At 33.4% G+C, this 19812-nt stretch overlaps 1 protein-coding gene across 9 annotated transcripts in view; it reads left to right on the top strand.

Moving 5' to 3' along the window:
• Exoc6 (exocyst complex component 6) overlaps nt 1-19812 on the top strand; it is a 217487-nt gene that overhangs the window by 104862 nt on the left and 92813 nt on the right. For all 9 annotated transcript variants that reach the window (XM_077798734.1, XM_026397372.2, XM_026397376.2 and 6 more), the window contains 4 exons: nt 6659-6705; nt 6833-6953; nt 8428-8499; nt 14183-14280. In XM_077798734.1, coding sequence (XP_077654860.1) covers nt 6659-6705; nt 6833-6953; nt 8428-8499; nt 14183-14280 — 338 coding nt within the window. The remainder of the gene's footprint in view (nt 1-6658; nt 6706-6832; nt 6954-8427; nt 8500-14182; nt 14281-19812) is intronic.

The following is a 19812-nucleotide window of genomic DNA, read 5'->3' on the forward strand; positions in this document are numbered from 1 at the left end:
TGAGAGAGTAGAGAGAGAGAGAGAGAGAGAGAGAGAATTTTTAATATTTATTTTTTAGTTCTTGGCGGACTCAACATCTTTGTTCGTATGTGGTGCTGAGGATCGAACCCGGGCCGCACGCATGGCAGGCGAGCGCGCTACCGCTTGAGCCACATCCCCAGCCCCCTATCTGATAATTTTTTGAAAGAGATGAGAAATGAAAATTCACAGTCAAGCCCAAAGAATCCTAAATAGATTAAAGAAAAAGAAACATGTTCTCATAAACCCTATAATGAGATTTCAGAATATCAATGTCAAAGATAAAGTAGAAGACTGAAAAACATTATCATATTATCTTGATATCACTGACATTTATTAAATACTTCATCCAAAACAGCAGAATTCGTGTATGTTTCAGGTGCATATGGAAGACTCACAAGACAGATCATATTCTGGGCCATAAAACAAATATCAACATATATAAAAGGCTTGAAATCATACAAAGTTTGTGCTCTATTCACAAGATATGATATGATTCCATGCAATAGAAAAAAGGAATATTAACTCTTAACCTCATTTAGCAATTTAAAAATGGATCGTAGACCTAAATGTAAGAGCCAAATTTATAAACTTTTAGAAAGAAAGAAAGAAAGAAATGTAAAACCTTTGTGACCTTGGATTGGGCAGCATTTCTTTAGGTAAGATACATAAAGCATGAACGATTTTAAAAATTTAATGAACTGATATCTGGTATAGTGATGCCACCTGCTTCACTCTTCCTGCTAAGGATTGCTTTAGCTATTCTGGGTCTCTTATTTTTCCAGACGAATTTCATGACTGCTTTTTCTGTTCGTGTGAGGAATGTCATTGGGATTTTGATCAGAATTTCATTAAATCTGTATAGTGCTTTTGGTAGTATGGTAATTTTGATAATATTAATTCTGACTATCTAAGAGCAAGGTAGATCTTTCCATCTTCTAAGGTCTTCTTTGATTTCTCTCTTTAGGGTTCTGTAGTTTTCATTATATAGATCTTTCACCTCTTTCATTAAGTTGATTCCCAAATATTTAATATTTTTTGAGGCTATTGTAAGTGGAGTAGTTTAAAAACAGTATGGTATTGGCACCAAAACAGACTTTTAGACCAATGATACAGAATAGAAGACACAGAGACTAACCCACAAAATTATAATATCTTATATTAGACAAGGGTGCCAAAAACATGCAATGGAGAAAAGATAGCCTCTCCAACAAATGGTGCTGGGAAAAATGGAAATCCATATGCAACAAAATGAAATTAAACCCCTCTCACCATGCACAAAACTCAAATCAAAATGGATCAAGGATCTAGGGTTAAAACCAGGAATAAAACTATTAAACCTGCATCTAATAGAAGAAAAAGTAGTTCCTAATCTTCATCATCTGTGATTAGGCCCCAACTTCCTTAATAACACTCCTTTGGCACAAGAATGAAAATCAAGAATCAGTAATGGGATGGATTCAAACTAAAAAGTTTCTTCTCAGCAAAAGAAACAATCTGTGAGGTGAATAGAGAGCCTACATCTTGGAAGCAAATCTTTACCCTCACTTATCAGATAGAGCACTAATCTCTAGGGTGTATAAAGAACTAAAAAAGCTAAGCACCAAAAAAAAAAAAAAACCCAAATAACCCAATCAATAAATGGGCCAAGGACCTGAACAGACACTTCTCAGAAGAGAATATACAATCAATCATTGAAATACAATATACAATAAATATATGAAAAAATGTTCATCATCTCTAGCAATTAGAGAAATTCAAATCAAAACTAAGATATCATCTCACTCCAGTCAGAATGGCAGCTATTAAGAACACAACAACAGTAAGTATTGGCGAGGATGTGGGGAAAAAGGTACACTTATACTCTGCTGTTGGGACTGCAAATTGGTTCAACCAATATGGAAAGCAGTGTGGAGATGTCTTGGAAAATTGGGAATGGAACCATCATTTGACCCAGCTATCCCTCTCCTTGGTCTATACCCAAAGGACTTAAAAACAGCATACTACAGGACACAGCCACATCAATGTTTATAGCAGTACAATTCAAAATAGCTCAATTGTGATACCACCTAAATGCCCTTCAATAGATGAATAGATAAGAAAAAGTGTGGCATAGATACACAATGGAATATTACTCAGCAATAGAAGAGAATAAAATCATGGCATTTGCAGGTAAATGGATGGCGTTGGAGAAGACAATGCTAAGTGACGTTAGCCAATTCCCAAAAGCCAAATGCTGAATATTTTCTCTGATATAAGGAGGCTGATTCATAGTGGGGTTGGGAGGCAAAGCATGAGAGGAATTGATGAACTCTAGATAGGGCAGAGGGGTGGGAGGGGAAGGAAGGGGGAATGGTATTAGAAATGATGGTGGAATGTGATGGACATTATTATTCAAAGTACATATATGAAGACATGAATTGGTGTGAATATACTTTGTATACAACCAAAGATATGAAAAATTGTAATACATTTCCCTATCATATATAAATTAAAAAATTAATTAAAAAAATAAAACAAAACCCAATAAAAGATTATTTTTAAAGAGCTATTATATAGACTGGTCTTATGATTCATATTATGTCTATTAAAATAATTTTAATATCCTCAAAAACAAACAAAATTTGATGAATTGAATAGCAAAATTAAAAACTTCTGCTGTTCAAAGCCATTGTCAAAATACCCCAGTTAATGAATGGGCAAAAGAACTAAACAGACACTTCTCAAAAGAAGAAATACAAATGACCAATAAATATATGAAAAAATACTCAACATTCCTGTCAATCAGGGAGATGCAAATCAAAAGTATATTGTGATTCCATCTTACCCCAGTTAGAATGGCAGTCATCAAGGATACAAATAATAAATGTAGGAGAGGATGTGGGGAAAAAGGTACACTCGTACATTGTTGGTGGGAATGCAAATTACTGTAACCACTTTGGAAAGTAGTATTGATATTCCTCAAAAGACTAGGAATAGAACCACCATATCACCCAGCGATTTCACTATAGGTGTTTATCCAAAAGAACTAAAATCAGCATATTATGGTGATATAGGCCTGTCAATGTTTATAGCAGTGTAATTTACAACAGCTAAGTTATGGAATCAGCCAAGGTGCCTATCAGCAGATGAATGGATTAAGAAAATGTGGTATGTACAGAATGGAGTTTTATTCAGCCATAAAGAAAAATGAAAGAATGGTATTTGCTAGTAAACGGATAATACTAGTGAATCATGCTAAATGAATTAAGCCACACTCAGAAAGTCAAAGGTCAAATGTTTTCTCTCATCCATAGAAGTTAGAGCAAAGTAAGGGAAAAAAAGGGGGCATGGGGGTTTGGAGGTAGGAATCAGATCTCAAAAAAATAAAAGAGAGAAAAACAGTGGTGTGTTACAGGAAAGAGATTGAGGGGAGGGAGGAGGGATGGGGAAAGGGAGGAAAAGAAGGAAATGCAGAATGAATTTGAGGAAATTACAGTATGTACCTATATAAATATACCACAGTGAATTCCATCTTTATGTACATCTATAAAGCACCAATTAAGAAATAGATAAATAGGGCTGGGGTTGTGGCTCAGAGGTAGACTGCTCACCTAGCATGTGTGAGGCACTGGGTTCGATCCTCAGCACCACATGAAAATAAAGATATTGTGTCTACCTACAGCTAAAAAATAAATACTTAAAAATAAATAAGTAACAGAAGGAAGATAAGTAGAATAGAGGAGGAAGGATAGGGAGATGGAGGGGGGTGGGCAGGAGAGAGAAAGTGCTAGGGACTGAAATGGAGACAGCTAAATTCCATGTATATGTGATTATGTCAAAATGAACCCCACTATTATGTGTAACTATAATGAACTTATAAAAACATTTTTTTAAAAAAGGCATTTTCAAGAAAATCAAAAGGCAAGACATTTGGAGAAATATTTGCAAAACTCATATCCAACAAAGGGCTTATATCCAGAATATAAAAATAACTTATATAATTCAACAGTTAAAAGACAAACAAACTAGCTTTGAAAATGACAATAAAAATTTGAATAGACATGTTATCAAAGATATACGGATGGTAAATAAACACATGAAAAAATGTTCAGTATAATTTTTTGTCAGGAAAATGTAAGCTAAAACCATAATGAATTGCTATGACATACTTACTAGGATAACTGACTTTAAAAAAATGGATAATACCAAGTGGTGATGAGGATGTAGAACAGTTAGAATTCTATTATACTGTGGTGGGTATAGAAATTACACTGCCACTTTGGAAAACAGTTTGGCAATTTAAGATAATGAATTAACATAAAACCCTACATCCCCAATCCTAGATTTTTACTCAGAAGAAATTAAAATATGTTTTTATACAGTGGTTCATATGTGAATGTTTATAGTAGTTTTATTAATAAATGTCAAAACTTGAACCAACCTGAATTTCTGTGAACTAGTTGATAAATTGTGGTTAATCCACATGAGTAGATAAACAAATTGTTGCATATTCATATAATGGAATACTTCTCAGCAATAAAAAGGAATTGATAAACATAGATAAATGGATACACTTCAAAAGCATTATTCTGAGTAAGAAAATTAGATAATGAAGTTATGTTATTTGACATTTTTGAAAAGGCAAAACTGTGGGACAGAATGGGATTAGTGGTGGTCAAAGGCTGGGAGTTGGGCAAAATAGTTCACTGCAAAAGGGTATAAAGAAACTTTATGAGCTAGAAATCTAGTTATACTTCTTGATTTTGGTAGTGATTACACAACTGTCTACATCTGTCAAAATTTAGTGAACTCTGTAGAAAAAGAGTTGGTTTTATGCTATGTAAATTATATGCCAATAAACTGTACATAAAAACAAAGATAAATCAATCTTAAAATACTCATAAGAGATTATTATCAAGTAAACAATGAAATATTATCAGTGCCGAACAAAAATAACTGTCAACCTAGGAAACAAGGTCAAAGATATATATTTTAAACAAAGAAAAGCAGAACTTAAGGAAAATTTAAAAGAAAAGGAAAAAGGAAAGTGAGACCATGTGGAAGATAGGATATGTGAGAAGGAATGAATAGTGAAGAAAGTATAAATATGTAGATAAACCTATGTTGACGGAACAAAATTTTCAATAAGATATTATGGACTTAAGATGGAATTAAAATACAAAATAATAACATAAACATTAGAATGAGATGGGAGTTAATGAAAGTGTGTGAATTGTCTAGAAGAGCAGCAAAAATGTTTGACTAATTTTAGAGTTTGATTACTTACAGATATATAATGTGGTGTTTAGGGTAATTTCTAAAGGAATAAAAACCGAGTATATACTTTTATATAATACAAGATAAAGCGTCTAATGATAAAAAATAAAATATATGTGTGTCTTAGAGTTGTTAAACATTATAATTATAAACCTGTGTGCACTTAATAACATTGATTGGAAATATTTAAAGCAAATTTGCCATAATTACAAGGAGAAGTGGAAAAATCCACAAGCATAGTAGATTTTCAGTTGTCTCAGTATCTTGAAAGCCAAGTGGACAGAGTGCCAGTAAGAATATACAGTATGCTTAAGAGGCTTGATCTAATGGAACATAGAGAACCCTATTTCAACAGTTGCACATACGTATATATACTCTTTTAGAGTACACATGGGATAATAAAAATTTTTTTAATTACATTCTGTATAGAATAAAGCAAGTATCAAGGAATATCAAACATTTGGTGTCATTGTAAACTATAGTTTCTGAGCACAGTATTTTTTAAGTTAGAAGGTATTAACAGTCTTCTCCTGCAAAAATTGAAAAAAAAAAGACCCAGAAGTTTGAAAATTTGATCACATTTATGAAATATGCAAATATATAATTTGAACAATAGAAATATGAAATATTTTCTACCAGCAAGTTTTTATCAATGACAAGTCAGGTGATCAAATATTTTCTTTTATGCCTTTTGTAAAACGATAAACAATGGGCAAATGTAGACTATTTTTAAGAGGTTAAACTTGTTATATGAAAAGGCACTAAAAGATTTTCTTTGGGGAAGTTACTGGGGGTTGAACTCAGGGGCACTTGACCACTGAGCCACATCCCCAGCCCTATTTTGTATTTTTGTTTAGAGACAGGGTCTCACTGAGTTGCTTAGCACCTCACTTTTGCTGAGGCTGGCTTTGAACTCAAAATCCTCCTGCCTCAACCTCCTGAGTACTGGGATTACAGGTGTATGCCACTGCATCAGGCACTAAAAGTTCTTTTTGGCAGAAGATGTAATGTTCTGATTATTGTTTGAAAAGCATTATCCTGCAGCTATATGAGAATGTACCATAGGGGGTAAGGCTGGAAGCTAGGGAGACTAGGTAGAAAAATGATGCGTTAACCCAAGTAAAGAGATGATGGTAGCTTCAACTTGGGTGCTGAGAGGGGGTTCTGAAATCCTATTTACTTTTAACTTATTTAATGTCTTATCTTCTTTCATATGTAAGCATTTTTTGTTATTTACATGTGTATTTCTGGTACCTAAAAATATATGTAGCATACTACTGTATGCTGTCAATAAATATTTGTTAGTGAAGTTGTAGTGACTTGGAACCTTTATATCACTGGTATTTATTGGTTTAAATTGATTTTTGTTTTTCATTTAAAGCATGAAACAGTTGATGGCTATAGAAGATATTTCACTCAAATTGTAGGGTATGTATCTAATATGGAAGTAACTATTATTAATTTTAATTATGTTAAACATAAGAAATAAACATTTTCTATTTGGGCTTTTTAAAAAATTTTTTAACACATGCTGTGTTGGTAATTACTATTCTAGGTTCTTTGTTGTGGAAGATCACATTTTACATGTGACTCAAGGATTAGTAACCAGGGCATACACTGATGAACTTTGGAACATGGCCCTCTCAAAGATAATTGCTGTCCTTAGAGCTCATTCAGTAAGTCAGACAATTTTTGTTACTAAAATTTTAATTCGGTTACTTCAAGAACTTTGGAGTTACACAATTCAAAGGAAAACTGTACTTCCATCTTTCTGCATTTTTTGGTAATTTCTTCGATTTGAAAGCAGTAATGTTAGGCCTTTATGTTTCTGGTAATATCACTCTGGATTTTGCAACTGACGGGGGCTTCCCAAGACATTTTTATTCTAGCATTATAGAAAATGAAGAATTAAGCTGGTCTCATTAGTCTCAACTGACCTCTTTATTGGATCACTGAAAAGCACCATGAAGAAAGGATTTTTAATTATCATTCCAAATTCTTTGTTTCCAAAATAAGCTCCACCATTAAAACTCAATAGAACTTGTTTTTCAATGTTTATAATTTGCAGTAGTACACTACAATTATGAATTTATGAAAAATTTCCAGTTTTAAAAAGTTGAACTCATTTGAAATAATGAACCTTTGTGTAATAAGAAGTTTTTATGGACTAAAATTGAGCAAATATTTTCCTAAGGCTTTTTGTGGAAATCATAAATATGTTAGTGTCATAAGCAAGATTGAAATTAAAAATTGGTCAGACTTTTCTTTAATAAGACAGTCTAAACTATCTTAGTTTACTAACCCTCAGTAAAATATCACCGTATTCAAATTTTATAATTTGATATTTATGATTATTTTATTATTGATTAAATAGAGATTTAAAATATCTTGAGGGAGGATTAATTATCATATATAATATTTAGATTGTAAACACACTACATTTTTATTTATCAGGAATCTAGATGCACTATCCTATGAACTGGAACTTTTTCTGACATATTAATAAAGAGTAATACTTTTTTGGGGGGCAGAGGCGGGTGTTGGAAATCAAACCCAGGACCTCACATGTACTAGGGAAGTACTCTACCACTGAATAATACATTTTATCAGATCAGTTCTAAGTATATAAAATTATGGTATGTTTCCTATTAATTCCATGACATTAAATGTTAAATTATATTATTAAATGCAATATATCACATTCAAAATCTCATTAAATGCTGTTAAAAAATAATTCCAGATATTTTATTTGTTATTCTTATGTTAAAAAATAATACATTATATATTTTTATAAGAGGGGGAATAAATGAATGAAAACTAAAAATGCATGGTCTATATTAAATCCATTGTGTCAGTTTAAAATAACTAGTTTCTTAGAATCTTAAAAGGTCCAAGGTTTATCATGTGCAAATTTCAGAAAAAAATAGTTACTTTAAATAATCTCCCTAAAAATTTATACCAAGTAGAAGAAGCCCAGCTGTGGATCTGACTAATAAAGATTTTAATTTTATTGTGAAGTCTGTTAAATTAAAAGGAACTTTTTGGGGGTTTTTATTTCTTAATTTTTAATTAAATGTCTCTGTCTTCCCCCCACCCTCCCGCCCTGTGTTGTGTTTCCATCTCCACGCTAACCCATCCTTGTTCCCTCAGTCTTATTGCACTGATCCTGATCTTGTTCTGGAGCTGAAGAATCTCATTGTAATTTTTGCAGATACTTTGCAGGTGAGTAATAACCTAACGTTCAATTAATGGCTGTTTTGAGCATTTAAAGACATACAAAATACAGAGCATGCTCATTTATTTTATTGTGGATTAATGGTAGTAAATAGATAGTAATAAATGTTTACTTATGTATTAGCATTCTCCTATTACCTCAAACTATTCATACCACTTCCTTCTAAAATAACAGAGAATTGATTGCATTTTTGTTTTTATGCTTAAACTTATGGGATTTTATGGTTAGAATTAACTTTTTTATTAAAACAGGCTAGCATTTTTGTAAGTATGAAATAGCTATATTTGCATATTGTTAGATCAACAAAAAGGAGTTTTGTCAGAATGTGAATTAACTATATTATTAAGTACAGTGTTTAGGACAATTGGCATCTTGCTATGGGTGATAATTTGTCAGTGTAGTTTAATAACATTGATTTATCTTTTGGTACACAATGGATTTATCTTTAGCTCCCTAGTCCTTTATATCATTTCATTAATATTAACTACAAAATTAACTCATACAAGCACTATAGATGCTCAAGAAGTAGAAACCATTTGAACCATTCTCCCCGCTATTATCCTTATCCTAATTGCTCTTCCCTCCCTATGTATTCTATATATAATGGATGAAATTAATGACCCAACCTTAACAGTAAAAACGATAGGTCACCAATGATATTGAAGTTACGAATACACAGATTATGAGGACCTAAATTTTGATTCCTATATAATTCCAACTTCAGATCTAGCCCCAGGAGACCTACGACTTCTTGAAGTCGACAATCGAGTTGTACTTCCAATGGAAATACCTGTACGAATGCTAACTTCACTCCTGAGCGGTCCCATCTCTTGGATTAAAAACAGATGCCATCCCAGGCCGACTTAATCAAGCTACACTTACATCAACACGACCAGGACTTTATTATGGTCAATGCTCTGAAATTTGTGGGGCAAACCATAGCTTCATACCAATCGTTCTTGAATTAGTTCCGCTAAAGCATTTTGAAAACTGATCCTCATCAATACTATAAATTCATTATGAAGCTAAAATAGCATCAACCTTTTAAGTTGAAGATTAGGAGTTAAATCTCCTCATAATGAAATGCCCCAACTAGATACATCCACATGATTTATTACAATTCTATCAATAACTCTAGCTCTTTTCTTTATGTTTCAACTTAAAATCTCAAACCACTCTTACCCATCTAATCCTTCCCCTAAAGACACTAAATTAATTGAGCATAAAACCCCTTGAGAAGAAAAATGAACGAAAATCTATTTGCCTCTTTCATTACCCCCACATTAATAGGTCTTCCTATTGTCCTTTTTATCATTGTATTCCCCAGTTTACTTTTTCCTTCACCTACCCGATTAATAAGCCATTAAGTCATTCCAACAATGACTAATCCAACTTGTACTAAAACAAATAATGGCAATGCACAACCCAAAAGGACGTACCTGATCCCTAATATTAATCTCATTAATCATATTCATTGGCTCAACTAATCTTCTAGGACTATTACCTCACTCTTTTACACCAACAACCCAACTATCAATAAATTTAGGAATAGCTGTCCCTTTATGAGCAGGAGCAGTAATTACTGGATTTCGTCATAAGACTAAAGCATCATTAGCTCACTTTCTCCCACAAGGAACCCCAATTCCCCTTATCCCTATACTAATTATTATCGAGACAATTAGCCTCTTTATCCAGCCTATAGCGCTAGCTGTACGATTAACAGCCAACATTACAGCCGGCCATCTTCTCATACATTTAATCGGAGGAGCAACTCTTGTATTAATATCTATTAGCCCTCCTACAGCCATCATTACTTTCATTATTCTTGTACTATTGACAATGCTCGAATTCGCAGTTGCACTAATTCAAGCTTACGTTTTCACTCTCCTAGTAAGCCTGTATCTACATGATAACACTTAATGACCCACCAAACCCACGCCTATCATATAGTTAATCCTAGCCCTTGACCCTTAACAGGGGCCCTCTCCGCCTTACTCCTAACCTCCGGCCTAGTAATATGATTCCACTTCAATTCCTCTTTCCTACTCACACTAGGCCTAATAGCCAATACTTTGACAATATATCAATGATGACGAGATATTGTACGAGAAGGTACATTTCAAGGTCACCATACATCAATTGTCCAAAAAGGCCTGCGATATGGTATAGTACTATTTATTATTTCAGAAGTATTCTTCTTTGCCGGATTTTTCTGAGCATTCTATCACTCTAGTTTAGCTCCAACTCCCGAGCTTGGCAGCTGCTGACCTCCAGTAGGAATTAACCCACTCAACCCCTTAGAAGTACCACTATTAAATACCTCTGTTCTTTTAGCTTCGGGGGTCTCAATTACTTGAGCTCATCATAGCCTAATAGAAGGAGACCGAAAACATATAGTCCAAGCACTATCAATTACAATTGCTCTAGGGCTTTATTTTACTCTTCTCCAAGCTTCTGAATATCTAGAGACTTCTTTTACAATTTCAGATGGTGTATATGGTTCAACATTCTTTATGGCCACAGGCTTCCATGGCCTCCACGTTATAATTGGATCAACTTTCCTTCTGGTATGCCTCATTCGTCAACTAAATTTCCACTTTACATCAAAACACCACTTTGGATTCGAAGCAGCCGCATGATACTGACATTTTGTAGATGTAGTATGACTCTTCCTTTACGTGTCTATTTATTGATGAGGCTCATATTCTCTTAGTATCAATTAGTACAATTGACTTCCAATCAATTAGTTCTGGAACTAATCCAGAAGAGAGTAATTAACCTTATATTTTCCCTCATTGTAAATTCTTCCATTGCTCTTCTATTAATCTCCGTAGCATTTTGATTACCCCAACTAAACGTATACGCTGAAAAGGCAAGTCCCTACGAGTGCGGATTTGACCCCATAGGATCTGCTCGCCTACCATTCTCAATAAAATTTTTTCTTGTTGCAATTACATTCCTCTTATTTGACTTAGAAATTGCTCTTCTTCTCCCCCTTCCCTGAGCCTCTCAAACAAATGACCTTAGCCTTATATTAACTATAGCCTTGCTCTTAATCTTAATTCTTACTCTCGGATTAGCCTACGAGTGAATTCAAAAAGGCTTAGAATGAATTGAATATGATAATTAGTTTAAAATAAAACAAGTGATTTCGACTCACTAAATTATGGGCTACCATAATTATCTTTTGGTATCTCTTTGTAGATCATTACAGTTTTTGGATTGGCAATTTCAGAACAACTAAATCTAGAGTATTTGACATGGTTCTAATGACCTTTGCAGGAAATCAAAGAAAATTGGAAAATTGTTGCATTGGAAAAGCAGCAGTGATGGTTATGTAAACCCTTGCCAAGAATACCTTTCTAATCTTACTACTTTAAAATAAGATTAAGGAGGACACCAGTCCTTTTCACTTATTCAGAAATGCTGCAGTTTTCATTTTGCTGAAAATTGACAGACTTATTATTTGGAGGATTTTTATCTGGCTTTTAAATTTAAACCTATTGAAGAATGGACCTGTCTTTTTCATTAAAACCAGTTAAGGAATATCATATAATTTTTTTCTGGTACAAGGGATTCAATCTAGGGTAAAAAGTAACACCAGCACATTCCTAGTTCTACTTACTGACTGTTAGGCAAATTGAAAGTAAACATAGATTGATTTATTCATTAACACTTTTTAAGCATCCTTTTAGCAGTTATTTGATATATAAAATGGTGGAGCCATAGAAATTAGTAAGAAAGTATGGACATAAAAATCCTTGGTTTTAATAAATTCAATTTAGTTATAAACAAATAATGAATTTAATAAACAATATAATAAAACAATATGTTAAAGAGTACTAGTTCACAGAAGATAGAATGACTAATTTTGATTCCAGGAGTTGGGGAAGGCTATATTCAGAGAGTTGAAATTTGAGCTAGATTTTGAAGGATGAGTTCAGCAAGCTGATAGGAAGGAAAGGACTTAAGAGAAAAGCATGTGCAAACTACAGATCTAGTTTGGGATGGTGAATTCGAGACTGATTTAGCAGCTTGATTATGTTAGAAACTAGTATGTGGGTATGAGCAAGGAAGTACAAATAGTGGTGATGAAATTGATGAAGTAGTTTAAATTAGATTGTGGCAGGTCTTGTGGGAGGGAGTTTAGTAAATCTTTTTTGCTTTTTAGGGGGAATGGTATGATTGGGTTTGCACTTTTGAATGGTTGGTAATTTTGAGGGTTGAGAATCTATTCAGTTGAAATAGGTGGGTGTGATTTTAGTTTAGGAAACTCTTATAATGGCCTATGCAAGAGATATGAAGGACCTGAAATAATTCAGTTATACTGGGAATATTTCTAGAAGAACGAAAGATTTGAAGGAGATTTGTGAAGGATGAAAAATGAAAAGTTTTTGGTGACTGATTAAATATATATAAGGGAGTTTAGGTGATTTTGAAGTTTTTCTCTTGAAAAACTGTATTGATGATAGAATTATTACCATAGATAGAAAGTAAAAAGACACATGGTTTAGTTAGAAAGGGAGAAAATAAGTTAATTTTAATGTGATTGTTGGCAAACTGAGTGGATTTTCTAACAAGATGTTGTAATTTATTGGAATTAATTGTCTGGAATTTAGAGAGGTCTAACTAGACATATGGATTCAGAATAATCAGAAAAATAGTGATTAAAGTCATTAGAGTTAATATTGCTCTAGAAAATTAAAAGAAAAGGTAGAAAGACAGTGATAGAAATTAAGGAACTGGAAGGATTGTTTATAGATGTAAAGAACAAGGAGAGTAAGGTGGTGTTACAGAATTCAAAGCAGAGGAGTTTCAAGGAAGAGGTCTCCCTTGAGATCATGGAATTTTATATTTAGGAGATAATCTTTCACATTGTTGAGCAGTTTAAATAATTAGGGGTGGCCATAAAAGAAGCGAAAGGGAAACACCTAGGAACCACAAAAATTTCAGAGAGGACTTTTTTGGTCCCTTTGTTGTTCTTAGTTTAAAGATGGGAGACAATTTAACATGTTTACTTAGCTAAGGGAAAGGAGCTAGGGAAAACTGAAGACATAATAGAATAAGTAGATAATCCATGGAATAGTTCTTACAGAAAGAGAACAGAGATGAAGGAAAAACCTTGGAGAGGAAAAGGGACAACTCTGCAAAGTAAGAAAAGATGTCTGGCCCCAGAATGGGTAGGATTTCAGTGAGCTCGGAGTATAAAGGACTAAAGTTTAGGGAGTACATATGTAATTAATGGAAAGATACAAATTTTCCTTATAAGCAAAAAAGTAAATCTGAAATTGAAGGTACAAAAGGAAGTCACCATTTTCTAGACAAATTTGTTCCTTTTCCTCTTTTTTACCCTTTAGGTACACAGCTATGTAGAACATTAATCTTGAACTCTTTCCCATCTTGACTCTTTAATACTTTTTGAGGTTAACACTGAAGTCCTGACTGAAAAGAGAGAAGTGGGAAAAAATTTACAGTCCTTTAAAACTCTTTCTGGACCTCTATCTTAATGCAATTCAGTAGAAAGTTTAAAAATCATTGTATGCTTTCAGAGTGACGTACAACGTGCTTTAATGAACTCTTCCAAATGATTCTTTAGTGTTCCCACCATTTTTTATAAATATTTTTATACATTTGTTTATCTGCTTTTTTGTTTCTTTTTTGGTATTTTAGGGTTATGGTTTTCCAGTGAACCGACTTTTTGACCTTTTATTTGAGATAAGAGATCAATACAATGAAACACTGCTTAAGAAATGGGCTGGAGTTTTCAGGTTAGTCTAAGCCATGTGCCTTATTGTAATGAATAAGTTTGTCAAATTCTCAATCAATTGATTTTGCATATAGCCCCCCAAAATGCTTATAATCAATTTCTAATATGGTAAAGTACACATAAAATTGACCATTTTAATCATTTTTAAATGTACAGGTCAGTGTTGTTAAGTACATTTACCTTGTTGCAACCATTGCCACCATCTATCTCTAGAAACTTTTTATTTTCTCAAACAGTAATTCTGTAACCACTAGACAATAACTCCCATTTTTCTTTTCTCAGCACCTGGCAGTACCACCATCCTCTAAAATTTCATTTATCTCTAAAATTTAACTGTTTTAGGTATCTCCTCTAAGTGGAACCATACAATATTTGTCCTTTTGTGTCTGGATCATTTTACTTAGCATAATATCATGAAGGTTCATTCACAGTGAATATATTAATTAGAATTTCATTCCTTTTTAAGGCTGAATATTGTTCCGTTGTTTCTTTTTACCACATGTTGTTTTTCCATTCACTTGTTGATGGACATTTAGGTTGTTTCTATTTTTTAGCTATTGTCAGTAATGCTATTGTGAACATGCTTATACATATATCTGTTTGAGTTCCTACTTTTAGTCTTTTTGAGTTTATACCCAGGATACAGTAAATATATCAGTTTTTGAGAAACTGCCATACTGTCTTCTATAGTGACTATACCATTTAGAATCAATTTTTAATTGTACTTACTTTTAGTTAATATCTGTAATTTTTCAGCAAATAATTAGATACCTAAAAGTCTATGACTATTCAAAGGAATTTCATATACAAAACTGAAATTTATAGCCATTAAATTTGGTTTGGAGAAAATGTTTTTTTTTTTTTTTAACAAATAACCTAAGTAGATTAAGAATTGTGGAGACTCTAAATAGGAAAATTGCCTTTACTATAACCACTTACCTGAAGACATGGATTAAAGTATTTTAATATCTGTGAGACTTTGCATTGCCATGAAAAGAGAAATCTGCCCTTGCTTTTAATTACTGAAAGCTTTCCTCCCTCCCTCTTCCTACCTTCCTGTCTTCTCTCTTCCTTTTTACTTTGTTCCTCCTTTTCTCACTCTTTCCCTCTCTCTCTTTCTCTTTCAGAAAAAAAGTCAATCTTGAGATCTTCTAGGTTGTCCAAAATATGATAAAAGTAATATGTCAATAATGTCTGATGATTTTAAATTAAAAATACCAGCTTAACACTTACCCCAACAGTTTGTAGGGAAATTAACCTTCCGAATTCTATAATAGAAATCTTATTAATTGGTGGTACACATATTAAAATTATATTTACATTGTATCATATTTATAAGATGATACATTTATATTAAAATTAAAATAAACTAAATAGATTCTTATTTGAGCTTAATGTGTTAACATTTTTTAGGAGTAATACTGTCAAGATGATGTCTTGGTTGAAATAATTGACAATACTGATAAGTCCATATTATTATCATCGATTTTTTATATTATTTAAGAGATGACAATAGTGCTTATTAATAGAGGCAGTTATCTATAACATATACTATGATATGATGTGATATAATATCTTTTTTTAATAACTTTATTTCATTTATTTATTTTTTGGTGCTAAAGATCGAACCCAGGGCCCTGCAAGTGCTAGGCGAGTGCTCTACCACTGAGCCACAACTCTAGCCCCATGATATAATATCTTTATACTTGTAAAATCTTAGAGTTGTTATTTATTTGGCCTCTTCAGAAGAAAGTTTGAGATTTTATAATTGTTGCTGGATTATATTGAGCCAGCCATTCTCTTTTATCTATCTTAAGACTTCTAGCAGTGACATTACTCTCCCAAATTAATGAAATCAGGAAGTACCTTTTCTTTGGAAAGCTAAGGAGTTCATTCAAATAGAGTTAAGATGAACTTTATTCTTCAAAGTAATAGTGGAGGAGAACAAATGATAGTTTACAGATTGTAATACATAATTCTCAACATCATTGTAGGTCACATTTTTTGCCTAAATTTTTTGGAAATAGTAAAGTTTTAGCTTGGCTTGACTTCCCTGATTTATATCTTCAAATATTTTACAAGTAGTGAATTGACAATCTAACAGTAAAATGGGGGAAAAAGTAAAAATTTTCATCAGTACTGAATAATTAAAACTCGACCGTATCCATGGCAGAATTTATAATTTCACTACTAGAATACTTTATCTATATGTAGTTCTCTCTGACCACATTGTGAGTACCAATGTTTTATTAATTTTTTATACATTTTATATACCCATGCTTTTTATTTATTATTATTATTATTATTATTACCAGTGATTGTATCGAGGGGCACTTAAACATTGAGCCCCTTCCCCAGCCCATTTTAATTTTTTTATTTTGAAACAGGATCTTACTAAGTTGCTGAGGCTGACCTTGAACTTGCAATCTTCCTGCCTTAGCCTCTGAAGCTGCTGGAATTGCAGGTGTGTTCCACCACACCTGGCTATTTACTTATCATTCTTAGTTGACAAATAATAATTGTTTATATTTATGGAACATAATATGATGTTTTAATAATATATTATTGATGATTAAATCAAACTAACATACCCATTGTGTGTGTGTGTGTGTGTGTGTGTGTGTGTGTGTGTGTGTGTGTGTATTTTTGGTACCAGGAATTGAATCCAGGGGTGCTTAATCACTGAGCACATACCCAGCCCTTTGTTTTATTTTTTCTTTTGAGATAGGGTCTTGCTTGCTAAGTTGCTTAGGGCCTTGATATGTTGCTGAGGCTGACTTTGCTCCTCCTGCCTCAGCCTCCTAAGCCACCATGCCCAGCTATACTCATCATCTTATATACATACTTTTTTGTAGTGCAAGTATTTAAAATCTACTCTCTTAGCTGTTTGGAAATACACGCCACATAATTAATTATAGTCACCTTGCTGTGCAACAGATCTCAAAAACTTATTCTTCCTCTCTAACTGCAACTTCATACCCTTTGACCAACATCTCATCTCACCCCTTGTCTCTAGTAAGAGGGGTAACCACCCTCCAGTAACTACTATTCTACTCTCTACTTTTTATGAGTTTGGCTTTTTTAAGATTCTACAAGCAAGTGAGATCCTTAATACTTGTCTTTCTTTGCCTGGTTTATCTCACTTATATCCTAAAAGTTTGTTCATTTTATTGCAAGTGAAAGAATTTCCTGTATTTTTAAGGTCAAATGGTTCCATTGTATATATGTACCACATTTTCTTCTTGCTGTTGAGTTCCTTTTATTTTTTTGTATTAATCTCTTACCAGATTTATCAGATATATATTAGCAACTATTTTCTCCTAATCTAAGTTGTTCCTTCACTCTTGTTTCCTGTGCTGCGCAGAAGCTTTTTAGTTTGATGTAGTCCCATTTGTCTACTTATGCTTTTGTTGTTTGTGCTTTTAAGATTATATCCAAAATATCATTGCCCAGACCAATGTTGTGGAGCTATTTATATATTCTTGATTACTTAGCCCTATTGCACTGTTTTGCACAGAATAGGCCCTCATTGTATGTTTGTAGAATTTGGTACTATAACTTCAATCCTATAACTTGCTTTTAATCTTTTAACTTTATTTTTAAACAATATTTAGAATGGAATAGAATAAATAGAAGCTTCTCACTATGTTTTAAGTGAGCTATGCCTTACTTTGTGTGCCATCATGATTTACAAACCTGTGTCTATATTTCTATCCTGTTATTAAGACCTAAGAGTAAATTTTTATCAACTGGACATCATCCGCTACCCAAACCACACATTTCTCTATGTGCCTTACCTCAACAAAATGTCTCTGATGAGTTATGTATCATTTATTCATTTGCCCTCTCTAGAAACCAGATTTGTCATAAATATATTCTCTTCCACAATCCTATTTAATTTTAGGTCCTGTACATTCTACTTTTTTTAAAGGCACTTGTTTATGCTACCTTTTTTTCTGCCTTCTCTACTATAGTTTTAAGTCAAACCCTCCTTGCCTTTTATTTAGGTTATTCCTCAGTCTTTCTAACTGGTCTTTTTGTACTCATTATTGGCCTTTTTCCAATTTGTTCTCCCATATAGTACCAATCTTCCTATGACATTCTCCTTCCTAAAACCTTTATTACCTCAAGGATAAAGTCTGTGTACCTGAGTTTGTCAAGCTGCTCAACCTCGTCTTTCAACATATGCCTAATAAACTTTAGACTCCAGCAATATCTCAATACCTATTGTTTGACACCACCTGATATTTATACTTTTTCACTCTTTATGCCTTTGAACATATGTTCCTTCTGTCCCAAATGCTTTTCTCCCATAATCTCATCAGTAGTGTTTCTTTTCATCTACAGAGTCCATAGCTCTTCTGTAGAATTTTCCATGAGATATTCCTCCACCTGCTCTCATAGTTACTTCTTCCCTCGTCCTGTTTTTGATTCTTGTAACTCTCTATTATATGTAAAACATCTCATTATAAACATAATTTGTATATCTATCTCTTGTATTTGATTCAAGGACAGGGATCTGGCTTTTTGTGGGGGAGTGGTGCTGGGGATTGAACCACTGAGCCACATCCTCAGCCGTATTTTGTATTTTATTTAGGGACAGAGTCTCACTGAGTTGCTTAATGCCTCGCTTTTGCTGAGGCTGGCTTTGAACTTGCTATCCTCCTGCCTCAGCTTCCCGAGCCATGGGGATTACAGGTGTGCACCACCATGCCTGGCCAGGATCTTGCTTTTATCTTTATGAAGTAAGGAATTTTCATCACAGCTCAAAGCCTAGAATATACTAGGTATAGTAAATATTTAACCAAATTGTTGAATAAAAAAAAGTTACTTGGGATGGGACTGTAGTTCAGTGGTAGAGCGCCTGCCTCGCACATGTGAGGCACTAGGTTCAGTCTTCAGCACCACATAAAAATAAATAAATAAAGATATTGTGTCCATCTGCAAATATATAATTGAACAGCAGCAGCTACCTTAGGATAGGCTGTATTATGCTGCAGCTACAGAAAAACAACAAAACTCCCCAAATCTCTACACAGACAATTTCTTATTTATACTGAAGTCTACAGTGGGTTTAGTAATCAGAGATCCAAGCTATTTGTATTTGTGATTCTGTCTCCTCAACATATTGCTTCCTTTGTCACTATGGGGAGGAGGGTTACACAGTTGGCTCATAAATACTTTAGACTCAAAGTATTCCTTCCGTTCATAGCCAGTGACAACAACTAGTTATGTGATCCTTCCTAACTGTAGGGGGGCTGTGTAGGGGAGCACATGAATAGGTGATCAGTAGTACATGTCTCTGTCTCACTAACTATAAAAGGTCCTTTATAATCACAACATCATGAGAAACTAAATAAATATAATATTTGGTTCATCAAGTGCTTGTGGTCTAGTTGGGAAGAGAGAAGGCACAAGACAATTTGAAAACTCTCTGTATCAAAAAAAATCTGATTGGTCTTGGGGTTCTGGCTAGTGGTAGAGTGCTTGTCTCACACACGTGAGGCACTGGTTTCAATTCCCACCACCACAT

Source organism: Urocitellus parryii, chromosome 5 (genome assembly GCF_045843805.1).
Source record: "Urocitellus parryii isolate mUroPar1 chromosome 5, mUroPar1.hap1, whole genome shotgun sequence".
NCBI classification, from domain to species: Eukaryota; Metazoa; Chordata; class Mammalia; order Rodentia; family Sciuridae; genus Urocitellus; species Urocitellus parryii.